Genomic DNA, 14,542 nt, shown 5'->3' on the forward strand with positions numbered 1-14,542 from the left:
GCAGCCGCGTCACCGCGCCGCGGGGGCCGCCCCCCGGCCGGCCCGTGGCGAGCGGAGCGGGGGGAGATCCCAGCCCGGGAGGGCTCGGCGGCCCCGCGGGGCCTTTTGCCGGCGGTGGACGGGGCTGAGGTGGTCTGGCGCCGTTTGCGCGGAGATGACGCCTTCGTTCACGGGGCGCTTAGTTACTAATCTTAATAGGTTTCGTATTGTTTCTTTAAAGTATCTCGGCGGGCCTAATAGAAGATATTGTCACTTCCCACACGGCTTTCCCCGTTCCCGTTCCCTGGAGGTGCTCAGGGCCCCGCGGCCCTGAGCAACCTGGTCCAGTGGGAGGTGTCCCTGCCGGTGGAACTTCATGTTTCATGGCATGAAATTAACCACGAAGGGCTTGGAACGGGATGAGCTTTAAGGTCCCTTGAACCCAAACCATTCTATGGCTCTGTGAATTTTCCTCTGAGAACATAACAGCTACTGTCTCACTGCCGTATAAATTGCTGAGTGTTGCTCGATTAATAGGAAAAGTGGGTTGTGTTTTTTTTATAAATAGCAAAAAGGTCAGCTTTTGGTTTTGAAGCTGATGGTGACAGGAGAACTTCCCTCAGAGTTCGTTTATATGCTCTCTTAGAAGCTGTTCTTCCATCCCTGGAAGTGTGCAAGGCCAGGTTGGACAGGGCTTTGGAGCAACCTGATCTAGTGGAAGGTGTCCCTGCCTATGGCGGGGGTTGGAATGCGATGAGCTTTGTGGTCCCTTCCAACCCAAACCATTCTATGATTCTATTCTAAGAAATATGAGGAGTTTTTTTGAGACATTGGCAGTTGCTTAGCAAAGCTGGATACAGTGAATGAAGTATGAACTGCTTCAGCAGGAAACCCAGAAAGATTAAAAAGTAGGTCTGCAAGCTCTTTCATCACCTCATTTGTCCTCTTGTGCTGGAGCAGTGACAGCTCTGCCTTTACTTCTGCAAACAGGGGCAGTGAATCCTGTGTGCTGCATCCAGCCTACCCTCTGTAAGCTCACAAAGCTTTTCACTTTTATACCTCAAAAGCTTTGTATCGGTTTTGTTGTCCTCCCTGAAGTGTTAAAGCCTCATCTGCTATTGAAGGTTTGGCCTCAGGAAACCAGTAATGAGATACGAGGGTACATCTGCCTGGATAACAGATTCAAGTTGCATCTGGCTCAGGAGATATGTGGCCTCATGATGTTGTTGCTTACTCATAAGGGCTGCTGTGTGGGAGCAGAGGGGACGGGTGTTTCCATGCCCTCCTGCAGCAGTTGGTTTCAATCTTGCAGTTGGTTTCAGTCTCCAGCCTTGATGAAGGGTGAACACGGCTGTTTCCATCCCTTCAGGTCACTCCAGTGTGATCTTTCTGGAGCCGTCCTGACCCGCCTGCTCTCCCTGTGAAACCAGAGAACTTCTGTGGCTGAGGCTGCCAGACTGCTGCTTCAGCCTAAACTCATTTATATATTTGTGCCTGAGCTTTTTTTAGGAGGCTGCAGGAACATTTCTGCAGGTGGGAAATCTAAGTTTTTGAGAAATCGGAACACCTTCGCAGAAATCTGAGTGTACCAGGCTTGAGCTCTGCCTGTAGGCCACTCTGTATCCAAAATCCCTACCCCCAAAAACAATTTAAATGGAAACAAGTCAAAAGAGTGGGCAGCTGTTACATTTATAGCCAATACTTGTCTGCAGGCACCACAGTTGTCTTTGTTCTGGAGGGTGTCGAGAAAACTACAGCACCCAACCTGTAACACTTCAGAAAATCTCTGGGTGCTTCGGGGCCACTGTTGCTTCCAAATGTCACCTTTCTGTACAAGCTGGCAGAGTTGGCAGTCCTACCTACTCTTGTGATTTAGACAAGACCCACGGGCTCTTCTCAGGCTGTTGGCACTGTCAGAGGGTAAAGCTCACTTCATCCAGGGGTGAAAAAGAACTATTTGTAGCCACTCAGCGTGTGGATGGTAAGTTGGGTAAGCAGGGAACTGGTATTTCTTGCTAGGAGTTTATAGCTCTTGAAAAACAGCATAGCAGTGTCAAATTGAGTTAGTCTGTCGGCTTTCAGGTGGAGAGAATAAGGCTGGATTGAAAACTAATGGAAATTCAGGCATGAAAAGGTGTTTTTCCTTGGCTTGCTTAGAAGAAATCAAGGGAAATGCCAAAGTAGATGTTTGAAGTCTGAGAAGATGCTGCCTGGGCTGTGGGCTCAGAGCAGGTTCTCAAATGTGGTGTGCTCCTGCGGTGCTTACTCATGTCATTGTTATTCATGAACAGCAATTCCAGCTATCCTCAGTGTGGTTTTGGGATAAAAACTGCTTTCAGGTTGGTTTGCTCCGTTTCCACTCCCCCCTTCTGGAGGGTTGTGCTCTGAAGGCTGACATATCACTCTACCAAGCATTAAATGGCAGCTGTTTGGCTTTTTTCATGTCTCTATATAGGTCACTTGTATTGCAGGGAACTGTTTGTTGGTGTAAAATTACTTCATTTGTGACCCACCAGGATAGCAGCCTGACATGTGAAGCTTTCTATTTCATTCTAATTGTTCATTACATTTTATGATGTTTGGTGCCTGGAAAAAAAAAAGCAGTTTACCAGTGTTCATCATTGCAAACAATTTGTAAGGATTTATGAGATCCTGGTGCCAACAGCAGAAAAAATAAACTCACATGAAATTATCAATCACTTTAAATTGACATGATTTTTTTCTGTCCTGAGGAAAGATGGCCACAACTGTGTGAAATACATCTCCTGACTAGCTCTTCATCACAGGAGAAAGTTCTGGTTCCACTAATGGCTTTAGTGATCCTTATTTTAATTTCTCAGAAGTGAAATGTGTTTCATCTGGGAAAAGTTCTTTCTCCTGCTGTTGTTTTTTTTTTTTTAATGTAGATTTAGTAACCTACTTTGTTGTTTTGCAAGGTGCTGTGAAATCCAGAAAGTAGGAATTGTTTCTTGATCATTTAGAGAGTTTCTTATTTACAGCATTAGTTTTAGGACTAAGGAAACCTTGCCAGAAGACTGGATTTGCTACCTAGGAAAAAGCAGTGAAAGGGGGTCATTCCAGGAACAGCAAAAGTGGGCTCCAGCTGAAACTCTGCAAGCAATTGTAGCTCCTTACCACGTGGACTCTAGTGAAAAATGAGCCCATGATGCTGTTTTTCCCTCACTTGGGGCACTTACAAGGAGAGGATGGGGCACTGGCTGAAAAATCTCGGGTTTTGTGATGGTTGTTTTGCTGTCAAATCTGACTGAAATGGAGTGGGATTGCTGTATTGTCTGACAGGTTTTAGTGATGCTTGTAAGTAGTAACCGTGGGACATCCTGAAGTCTTGTTACATCCACGCTGAGAGCACTTAAAATCCAGAACAGCAGCAGGAGATACATCCTGAGCCTTTGAGAGGCGGCTTTGAAGATGACAGCAGTTACTGTGAAGAATGTGGGGCATATTCTGATTTTGTACTGTGAATGCTAAAAACTGAAGGCATATCTATGTTTATAGGCTGAACTGTTCAGCTTTCCAAGTAAAATTTTCCTTTATTCTCTTGGCAATTAAAGGAGATGATGAGCCAATTCCATTCTAAACAAAGATGGGGAGACAATATCCAAACAGTCCTTTTTTTCTTTTTTTTTTTTTTTCCTAATGGCCCTTAAGTTATCTTATAGCCTTCTTTACATGCAATGCCAAAGTAAATTCTGATGCCTCTTGGCCATCTCTCATTTTTGGAGACCAGCCACACAGAAATGGTTGCACTTCTGTCTCCCAGTACGTATATAATTAAATCTGACCCTGCAATGAAAGAGAGAGACTGAGAAAGTTCCTGAGCAGGAGCAGAGGCTGATTAATACAGATTATTAGAGCTGCTGATTGAAAGGCTGCAGCTGTGATTGCCATAGTGGGGAGAAGGGAGCAAGGTCTTGGTGCTTGTGATGGTGTCTGCCGGGTCTTGTCCTCGGTTTACACTGACAAAGATGTTTGCTGTGTGCTGTCCTGCGTCCCAGACTTACCCATTACACCCTGGAATTCATCTGTACCACTGGAAGGGGATGTAACTGGGGGATGAGCTGGCAGGCTTTGCTGAGCTCCCCCCAAAGCCGTGTGTTTGAGCAGCTGACCTGGGAAGTATCACTGAGTTTTGTTGTGTGTTTGTCTCCAACAGGCGACGGCGATGTCGGTGGATTGCCTGGGACAGCGCGCGGTGCTCTCGGGGTGAGTGTGACAGTCACTGCCACGAGCCAGGCCAGCAGCCTTCAGGCTGACCTCAGCATTGTTTCAGAAAGCTGCTGCTGAATTCTGTTCAAGGCTTGATGAAAAGGATTCTGGGTCACGTTCCCAATGGGATACGGAGTGGAGAGACAGCAACAACAGCACAATAAAATACTGATGTGGCTTTCCTGATATGTGCTTTCCCAAACCTTCAGAGTAGGGCCTTGAGGACTTTGTTCGGGAAAAGCATCCAAGATGTTCTTTGTGTTCCTTCTCTTGGAAGAATGGCCAGTCCTCAGAGCAGCTGTGTGCTCACTGTACAGCTGACATAGGTGACGCTGGTGTGGTTAATTATGTAGGGTTTGGTATGTTTTGATCCTGGTCTTCCATAGGTTTCAGCTGGGTCACAATTATTTCAACAAGCAGTTTCTCTCCCTCGTAAGATGAATCACACTGGATGATACCTTGCTTTGTGGGGAGTTGGCCACATCCAGCAGGATGTATGAGCTCAGGTTTGCCATCATGCAGAGTTATTTCTGCTGCATGTAGAGTTAGCTCAGGTAACAGAACCAGCTCAGTGCAGGACTGTGTCCGCCCACATTAACAAGCTGCTGCAGCTGAGCAGGAGCCCTGTGCAGGTGTCCTTGTGCTGTCTGCAGAACCAAGCCCCCAAACTGTGATGTGGAAAGACACACCCACGTAGAATCATCTTATGTTTCTCAAGGCTCATTAACTCTTGCTCAGACCAGCCTCTCTAGACTGATGCTGCTGTGTTGCACTCCCAGCCCTGTGCCACTTCGGCTCTGTTGCTGCAGCGTTAGGCCAGAAAAGCCTATTTGGATGTGTTTGCACCATTTTCCAGCTCTTCCTTTTGTGTCCTAGTTATCTGGGATTTTCTGTGGTCTGAGCTGTCTATTACATTTGCATATCCTGTCTAATTTCAGTGTGTCTTGTCCTTTTTGGGTGGTTGTTTTTGGGGGGTTTTTTTTGGTAGCCACTTTTGAAGTATGTTCTCAAATGTAACATTCTCAGGAGTAGTGTTCTCACCTGTCTCGTGAAATGCTTCTCTTCTTTTGATTGTTGTGCCTCTAGACACAGGGCTGTGAGCTCCACATGAGCTTGGGGTTTTGAGATCAGTCCCGTGAGATGCAGCCCCTCTGTGTGTGTCTTGCAGCCGCCGTTTCCTCTACATAGTCAACCTGGATGCACCGAATGAGGGCCATCGGAAGATCTCCCGCCAGAGCAAGTGGGACATTGGGGCAGTGCAGTGGAACCCACACGACAGCTACGCCTACTATTTTGCAGCTTCGGTAAGTTCACTCATTTACAAGCTCTCTCCTGCCCTGGTCTTTCATGGGTGAGCTTCTGCAGAGCTGGAAGGCTCTGTGGAGCTGGCACAGACATGCTTCTGCGAGTCACATTGCAAGGTCAAGGCCTAACTGATTTACTGCCAGCGAGGTTTGGCTTGATGACTCTCGGTTATTGGTCAGTCAAGGTTGAATCTAGTTTTGCTTGGTTGTTGTTTACAAAACACCTTGGCAAATAAACCAGACATCTAAATGGTCCTTTTCTGGAGGGGAGAGGGGATGTGCTCCCTTTGTACCTTCCATTCTGTTATGAAATTTGTGCACTTCTTGAGTTTCTTGCTCTGTGCTGTTTTATTTCACCTCCCTGCCTTGCTGGTGGGCTGTGGTGCACCAGGCAGTCTGTAAATAGCACGAGTCAATACTGGCTCAGCGCTGTGACAGTCGGGGTTTGCAGATGGGCACGGACCGGATCGGCAAGGAGCTCTGATTTTTGTGTGGGGAAGTAAATGGGCTGGGCTGAAGAAGCAGTAGTGGCCATGTGAGACTGAGTGCAGTTTTTGGCCCTGATCTGTACTCAGTCTGTCATGCTCTGCAGGTTGTTCACCCAGAGCTCTGCTGGCAGCAGTCTCGGCCGTCACCCACAGCACCACGGCAACCAGCTGGGCACAGACTGTTCTCAGGGCAAGGTGCCTTTTCTGCCTGTTGTGTCCTCTTTTGTGGCCTGAGAGCCCTGGAACAGCTAGGGATGGAGAGGTTTTGTCTATTTTTTTGAGGGAATACTTAGTTGAAGGTGATTTTTCCAGATTTTTGTTCCTTTTGCTTCCTGGATTGGCCATGATTGTTATTAAAGGCAGTTTTAAAAGAGGACCAGTACTGTTGGCTGGGAGCCTCTGCCTGCTTGCTTTCTGACATTCCCCAGCCTTTCTTCTCCCAGCTCTGACACATGACTGATATCTTAAAGGTGCTCTCAGCAGTGGTCTGCTTCTGAGCAGAGAGTTAGTAAAACTGGCAAAAAAGTGTCCTTCAGTGCCACTTCTGGTTACAGTCTGTGGAAATCAAAACCAGGTAAGGAAATGCACTGGGCAAGCCACAAGTGGAGCAGGAAAGCTTCTTCTCAAACACACTCTGAAGATAATATCCAGTGATTGGTTCACGCTGATCTGAGCAGGACCCTGCTGCAAAGGGGAGCTGTGCCCATCTCACCCACCTGAGCACTCCTGTCTCTTGCTGCTCTGAGTATCAAACACAGGGACCCATCTTGTCCCAGACTGAAACTAGGCATAGCTGGCATCAAACCTTGCTGCTCCTGTTTATAAACAAACATGCTAAGATGCTCTGGGGATTTAGATGTAGTTGCTGACACACATCAGGTGAGGAATCCCCAAGATGAGATCAGGCGTCTTTTCCAGTTTGGATCAAAAATGCTGCTTTTCCAGCCATCTCACTGTGTTGTAGACAGCCTGAGGGTCCTATCCCTCTGCATCCCTGGGGGTGGAAAGGGAGTGTGAAAGGCTGTTTGCCAGCCACCTCATCTGGTTTGCAGTCCTGTCCTGTTAGCTGGAAGTGGTGCAAGTAGAGGGGAATCTGTCCTTGTGTTTTGATAAGACCTTCTTATTTAGTTCTTTCCAGAAGAGCTGGAGTGTGTCCTTTTTGCTGTGCTTGGCTGTGTCTGCCCTCTGGCTCAAGCATGTTTCTGGGGACTCCTAAGCTGTTTCAGAAATGCTGTTGTTTTCAGTCCTAGATGCTTGTTATTTCTTTTGTGTGGCCCCAGATGCTTGAACAAGAGGGTGATGAAATTGTTGGAAGTGAATACTGATACTTACCACAAAAAGCAGAGTTTTTGAGACAATGCTCCTGTTGGGAGGAATGGTCTCTCTGGTGATCCTTATCTTGTATCTTATCTCTGGAGTCCTGGATAAATCCCACTGGGTAATTTTCACTCTTAAATCCTTCTGTCAATGAGACACATGAAAGGAGTTTTTCTTGCCCCAAGCTCTTGTGCAGCCCTGCTGTGATGGGTTAGAGAAATGCCATATATTATTGCTGAGTTGGGAGACCTTCCATTTAAGGGAAGGCTGTAGTGTTTTATGTTTGCGACTTGAAATTCACATGGAGGAGTTTAGGGGTAGGAAGAAAATCCACCACCACAAAAAAAACCTGCCACAAAAATTGTAACAGTTGCACTCGATGTTAGAGGTCTTTTCCAACCTAAATGATTCTGTGTTTCTATGAAGTCTCTTATCTATTATATTTTTCCTTATCTACCTGTAAGTCTGAAAACAAGGGGCTAATGAAGATCAAAATTTGAGGTTGTGTTACTTCTGGTTTTGCAAAATCAATAGGAATTTCCAGTCATTGCCTAAGACCCACTGTGGTTCGTGCTATATATGCACCCAAAAAGGCAGTTCCTGCCCTAGAAAGATTTGAGCTGGCTGGGACTGAAGTGAACCTTGACTGAGAGAGAACATGAACTTACAGCACAATAACTGGTTTCAAGTAACTTTGTGTGTGGCTGCATTTGGGCAAGGCTGGAATGAGTGAAGAAACCCTAAATAATGTTGTCATTGATACATCTGTTTTGCCTTTGTGGTTTACAGTTAGTGATAAGCACTTAAAGCTTTTCTCCTGGGCTGGCAAGGATGGGAGTACCCTTGAGGAGGTGTCCTTGAGTCCATTAAACTATATTGTTTGTGTTTGGCAGTGGCCCTGATTATCCCAGAAGGGAATTGAGAGAGAGTTGAGGAGCACTGGTGGTAATCTGGCATCCCCCTCACTGAAAACTCCAGTTGAATCTGAACAGGCTGGCAGGGTATTCCTGCAGAGAGAATTTGGCTGCCTGTTGCTTGCAGTTACAGCATGTTGTTAGGAAATAAAAGCTCCGAGAACATAATTCGTGGAAACATTTTGCAATGTGATTTTTTTTTTTCCCTCCCGTTCTAGTTTATCTCCAGTTTTAAGTGGGTGTAATTAAAGTGTAAGCTTTTGAGATTCCTTGCAGCCTGTAGTTTCATCTTTGCTTTTCTGCTTTGGGCAAGGACTTTGCTAATCACAGTGTGACTCACTGTTAAATGAGGTTGCTCAAAGTGAAGGGACCCTGGTCCTAACACACAGATCCTTCTCCTACCTTGTTGGCCTGAGACTGTCTCTCCTTTCTTCCATCTAATTTCAGAGTAATCAGCGAGTTGACCTGTATAAGTGGAAGGAAGGTAATGGGGAAGTTTGCACATCACTGCAAGGACACACACGTGTGATCAGGTGAGGAATGTGTGATGCCGTGGGCTGCAGGATGGAGAATGATGCATTGTTTCGTAGAAAGCTGAATGTTTCAGTCCTGGCCCTGCACAGGCTCTGTTCTGAGCCTGGTTTTACTCACTTTTCTTTACTGGGCTGCCTTCCCATTTGGTGATGACATCATGTGTGAAGTGGCTCACCCCCTCATGGCTCCCCCACTGTATCAACTTAGCCCTTGGTGGCTTGAGTGTCATTGCCTTAGGCTGCTGTCCTTGCAATGAGCAGCAGCATCATCTGGGAAACAGATAGCAGTATGTTTATTAAATTGAATCCCAGCTGTGTTTCTGTGTGATAGCAGCTTAATTAAAGCAGGTAATCCCAAAGACCAAGTTTAGAGAGTGTTACAGTGGTGCAGGGGAGATTTCTGCCTCTAGTTCCAAGGTTGTATTTCAATGATGGGCAGCCATCATTGAAATGCAGAGTGTTTTTACTCCAGCTCCTGACTATGGAAAGTATTTGCAGCCCTTCAAATGGCAGTTGTTTGGACTGACTGGAGGCTGTTTGTGTCCGAGGTGCACTTGGTGTTCCCAACAGGGAGGCATCCCAGAGTGAGGGGTTGGTGCCAAGGATGTGTGGTAACTGGGAACTCACTGAGACAGTGTCCCTTTGCCTGTGGAGGAAAGAGCACACACAGGATAGCTGTAAAGTTCAGGGCTGGGAGGATGCTGCACTGGAATTTACTTAGAAGCATTTCATTGCTTCTTGGAATTTACTTAGAGAAATTATTAAGATCTTGCTTTTTACTTAAAAAGTTTCAGTAGATGTCATGGAGTTGCTGTGAATTTGTCAGAGGATGTGCTGGGGGCTTGTGAGAGGCTGATGCAACCCGGGTGTGCTTTGCTTTACTGTATCTCCTGTGATTTTGCATTTGCAGCGACCTGGACTGGGCAGTGTTTGAGCCAGACCTACTGGTCACCAGTTCTGTGGACACATACATCTACATCTGGGACATCAAGTACGAATCTGTTTTGTTTCTGCACTGCAGGGAAATTGTTGGACTCCTTTCCATAATTATCAGCTTGCAGGGCAAGGCACACCTGGTGGGTGCTGCTCTTCAGCTGTGCTTGCAGGGGCTTCAGCTACTTGCCATCTTCTCCTAAGATGATTTCTGTTCCCCTACTTTCAAGCCATTTCAGAGTCAATGAAGGGCAGTGGAGTGGTATAGTTAAACTACAGACATGCTCCTGTTTTGAAAAAATACTGTCTAGCTTCACTCCCTGCCCACTTCAGATCTTTCCTTGGGGGCTTTTCTTGGAGCCCAAGGGTGTTCCTCAACCTGTTGAGTTTTTTAGCTGAGTGAATGGGCACTGTCTCATGATCTCATAGCCATTTTCCACTAAATTCAGTAATTGCTGCTGATTCTCCCTCAGTGATGGGAAGACTGACAATGATATTCAAGGTTTTCCTGTTTGTGCTTTCCTGTGATTCTTGGTGCTTTCCATCATGAGTAATTTCAGGGTAGCAGATATTTCCAACTACATATCCAAACCCTACCAATATTTAGACCCCATATTTTACACCTGAGAAGAAGCAAGGAGCTGGCACTGGGACTGCTGGGTTCTCTTGCTAGCTGCACAACTCTTTATGACCCCCGGCAAGTCACTTTGTTCCTCTCTGCCTCCCTTGCTCAGTTATAATAGGAAGATAATTATATAACCTCACTGCACCAGGCTACCCTGAGGCTTGTTTAGCTCCTATGAAGCACTTAGATCCTTGGTTAAATGGTGCTTGAGAATGACAATATATTATTAATGTGTAATTAAAAGACATAGGGAGACAGCAACTGCTGGTTGTGTTTTCCTGTGATACCATTTTAGCGCCAAGTAAAAAATAGAGGTCTCTGAAGGTTGTTATCAGAAGTCCTCCTTTAACTCTATTGTGCCCTTCCATTGTTGTGTGTCTGCCTGTACCACTTGTCCAGAAAAGCTTCCTTGGGCAGGCTCTGATGAGCCTCTGCATTGCACTTGTGCTGGGAAAGGCTCTGAGCTTGCAGGGGCACTGAGGTGCCGGTGCTGCTGCCCTCCAGCAAATTACCATCCTACTGAAGTGACCGTCTAATGACACCCTAGGGAGGTAGCCCTGCAGTAAGGGCAATTGGAAATTCCCCACCTAATTTTTCATACAAAGTAACTTTTTGATTAGGCAGACATTCTTAGAGGGAGAGGTGCAGTCCATTCCAGAAAATGTTCAGCTTTTCAGCAAACAGAAAAAGCCGAAGACAATATTCCTTATTTTCCCTGTCACTTTTCGTGAAAGAGCAGGTGAATTCCTGAGGAGCAAGGTCAGGAACTCAATTATTGCCTTCATCCATGTCCTGGCTGCTAGGAGTTGTTATGGTGCTGCACCGGCTTCTGCCACCACGAAATTTGGTCTGCAGACAGAATTTGGTCTGCAGACAGCTGGGCTTATTTCCTACTAATTTTGTTATTATATGCTAGACATGAAGTTTTTCTCTGGAGTCACTGCTCTCTCTGCCTTGAATCAGGTTCTGCAAAGGATTGACAAAAACATCAGTGGCTTTTGTCAAGTGTTTCCACAGCTCTGTTTGTTCCTTTTAATCCTCCTGGGAAAGGCTGTTTTGTTGCTTCCTGCAGCAATAATTTGTGAACCCAGTTTCCTGGCCTACCCAGTTGCAACATGCCACACTTTCCACATGTTTCTTCTCCCTCTATTCCACTCCAGCTCTATCCTATGTCCTAAACTTCATGCTGTATGTGTTGGTAAGGCAGGATCATAAATTGGTTGGGTTTGGAAGGGACTAAAGATCACCTAGTTCCATCCTGGCAAGGACAGGGACACCTTCCGCTAGATCAGGTTGCTCAATGCCCCATCCAGCCTGGCTTTGAATGCTTCCAGGATGGCTGTTCTCCTCCAGCTGCTCACCTTTATTCTATTTAATGCTGGTGTATTTTGGTAAGCAGCAGACACATTAGGTCCCAAGGCAGCAATACAATTAGTCCTGGAACATGAAGGAGCTCCCTGGGGAGGCTGGACTGTGCTGTGGGTACTCACATGAGCCACACTGTGTTTCAGGGACACCAGGAAGCCCACGGTCTCACTCTCTGCAGTTGGTAAGTTTGACATGTACGTGTGATGTAGGCATTAAACAACCTTACTGTTGCATGTCCCTCCTGTTATTCCTCCCCCTCTTCCTGCTCCAAGGCTGGGCATGGCAAAGTACAGAAGTGCCACCATGCATGATTGTCCCATGTAGGAGCAGCCTGAGAGGCTCCAGTTCACAACTCCTTTTGGGGGAGCAGAATTCAGAAAAGATGAGGAGCCCCTTGGAGGTTCCCAGGCATGGAGGGAGTTGGACTGGCTCTGCTGACACTGGTGAACAACCACATGGAGCTTCCTCCCTGCTTAACCACCCTGCTGCACTGCTTGTCCTGGGTTGCCTGTCTGTGTTTTCCTCATGTCCTTTTATGTTTGATTGAATCAGCTGAGAAACCAAATTGCACCCCAGGCAGTGCCAGCCTGTACCCTCTGTTACGGAGGGACCGGGTACATCAGCCAGCTGTGCCTGCTTCCCTGGGGCACCTGCAGCCTGCAGGGAGCTGGTTGGTGACACAAGGTGCTGTCTTTGAGCTGTGCTTGCTCTGGAACAGCATTTGTCATGGCTGCTGGCAGGGTGAGTGTCCTGCAATACCTTCCCCTGCCAGGTGCTGTGTGTCAGTCCTCACCTGCTGCGAGCCTGGACTGGGCACGGATGATGAACAAAACATCCTTCTCATGAGTTACTGTCCCCAGCATTAGAGAATCCTCACTATATGCATCTCTCATGCTCTGCTGCTTAGCTCTTAGACTACACATCTGCACTCCCACTCCCCTCCCAGCCAGCAAACCTCTCTGGCACAGAAATGCCAAGGCCTTACTGAGTCAGAGAGAAGCAGCGTTGAGCTCTGGTGTCTGGGGTGAGGTTTTACGGCTGAGGCAGCCCAGCAGCCAGCCCCCCAGAAAGCTTGCTTGCTTCCTTCCTTCATTCCTTCCTCCCGTGCCCCATGCTGTGTGGTGCTGGTCCAGACGTTTGTGTACCCTTCAGTGAGTGGATCAAATTAATCAACTGGCAGTCTATTTGCAGCTTTTTATCCCCTGGACTAGCTTTTTGCCAGGTTGTCAGGATGAATCTGCTCACTGTGCAGCAGGAGGTGGGCAGTGGAAGTGGGGAATAGCAGCAGGCCAAGATCTGTTTTGCTTTCTCATGGATCTCACCTGTCTGATAGCTTAAAAGGTTTTGAAAGTACTGGCAGAATAAGGATGAACAGAACATGCATTTCTCTTAAAATACCGGAACAATCCGCATTAACTGAAACTGTGCTTTTTTTCTTATTAGAAATAACTACCCATCTTCTGATTTGACTGAGTCCCTCAGGATATCACATATACCTGGACCATCATCCAGTTTCTTTACAGTGTCATTGATTTCTTTGACTTCTGTGGTGTATTTTGACAGTTGAACCTTATGGTCTAACCAGTGAGTCCACCTCCATCTGGCCAGACCCAAGGTCCACCTGCACTGCAGCCTTCTCCTACACCTGTATTTTAATCATAGATCAGTAGTGCTAGTTGCCTGTTTAGCAGCAGACAAGGGTTTTGGGGAGATAAATCAGGCCTTAAGCAGGCTGGAGTAACTTGAATGAAAGGAGAGGTGGTTTGGGAGGGAGGTGATGCAGTTCTTGTCTGGAGGAAATTGTTCCATCTGAGCTCATGGACATGATTATTTTAATGGAGTACAACCCCTGGCTAGAAGTTGTGGTCAAGATCTCTGGGCATGCAACTGGCACAGTCTTGCTTTGCTGTCCTGAGGACACAAACACTACAGTGAAGAATCAGGAGTTAGGAATTGTCATGCCATCCTTCCTGCTGGCTTCTGGGATATCCCTTATCTGAGCTGCCTTTCCTGGGCTAAGAGCAGCTCTAGGCCCAGGTCTACTGTGCCATTTTCTTTTTGATTGCATGTTTTGACCTGTGCTGTTTGTGCTACAGCTGGAGCTTCCCAGGTGAAATGGAACAAGAAGAATGCCAACTGTTTAGCAACAAGCCACGATGGGGATGTCCGAATATGGGACAAAAGGGTAAGCTGAGGGTTTTTTGGGCAGTCTGTGTATATTCCCACCTACCTGATGCAGACATCCCTCTGGTCACAGGTAAATACTGAGAAAACATACTACTTTATCCCAAATCTCTCTTGTGGGTGAGTTTAAACTAGAGAGAATTGGGAGTCCATGAACCTGGAGAGAGTATATAGATAGCCTGCTTTTCCAGAAACTGTCTCCATTAACATTTTCAGTTTGATCTCATAGTAGTTAACTGTTTTACTGAGGATAAAGTATCATTTGGGCTGCACTTGGTGACTGGAACTTGCCACAACTTTTCTTCAACAACTTTTGCTGAGCTATTTGTCATTCCCCAGCAGGAGGTTGTTCTACCTCTCTTTCCCTTGTTAAAAGTGTCTCTTCTTATGCCAAAGAACTAGACCAAATTTCAGAAGTCCTGTGCTGAGAAGAAAAATGTTTCTCCTTGCAGAAACCCAGCACTGCGGTGGAGTATTTGGCAGCTCATCTCTCCAAAATCCATGGTCTGGACTGGCATCCTGACAATGAGTACACACTGGCCACTTCCAGCCAGGACAACTCTGTCAGGGTAAGTGTTGCTTCTGGGGTTTCTGCTTGGGAGGTGGAAGGATGGTGGAGCTGATCCCCTTCTACTGCTGGTGAGGTCTTGGGGAGTGCTTGCCGTTGGTG

General features: G+C 46.7%; 1 protein-coding gene across 5 annotated transcripts in view; it reads left to right on the plus strand.

Moving 5' to 3' along the window:
• Positions 1-14,542, plus strand: part of WDR59 (WD repeat domain 59) — a 48,795-nt gene that overhangs the window by 100 nt on the left and 34,153 nt on the right. For 2 of the 5 annotated variants that reach the window (XM_032701036.1, XM_032701039.1), the window contains exons 2-8: positions 4,154-4,203; positions 5,375-5,510; positions 8,677-8,762; positions 9,673-9,753; positions 11,832-11,869; positions 13,785-13,873; positions 14,325-14,441. In XM_032701036.1, coding sequence (XP_032556927.1) covers positions 4,154-4,203; positions 5,375-5,510; positions 8,677-8,762; positions 9,673-9,753; positions 11,832-11,869; positions 13,785-13,873; positions 14,325-14,441 — 597 coding nt within the window. Of the gene's footprint in view, positions 1-52; positions 3,212-4,153; positions 4,204-5,374; positions 5,511-8,676; positions 8,763-9,672; positions 9,754-11,831; positions 11,870-13,784; positions 13,874-14,324; positions 14,442-14,542 lie in introns of those variants that run through there. The other 3 variants (XM_032701035.1, XM_032701038.1, XM_032701037.1) reach the window with 3 other exon arrangements.

Source organism: Chiroxiphia lanceolata, chromosome 13, assembly GCF_009829145.1.
Source record: "Chiroxiphia lanceolata isolate bChiLan1 chromosome 13, bChiLan1.pri, whole genome shotgun sequence".
In the NCBI taxonomy this organism is placed as follows: Eukaryota; Metazoa; Chordata; class Aves; order Passeriformes; family Pipridae; genus Chiroxiphia; species Chiroxiphia lanceolata.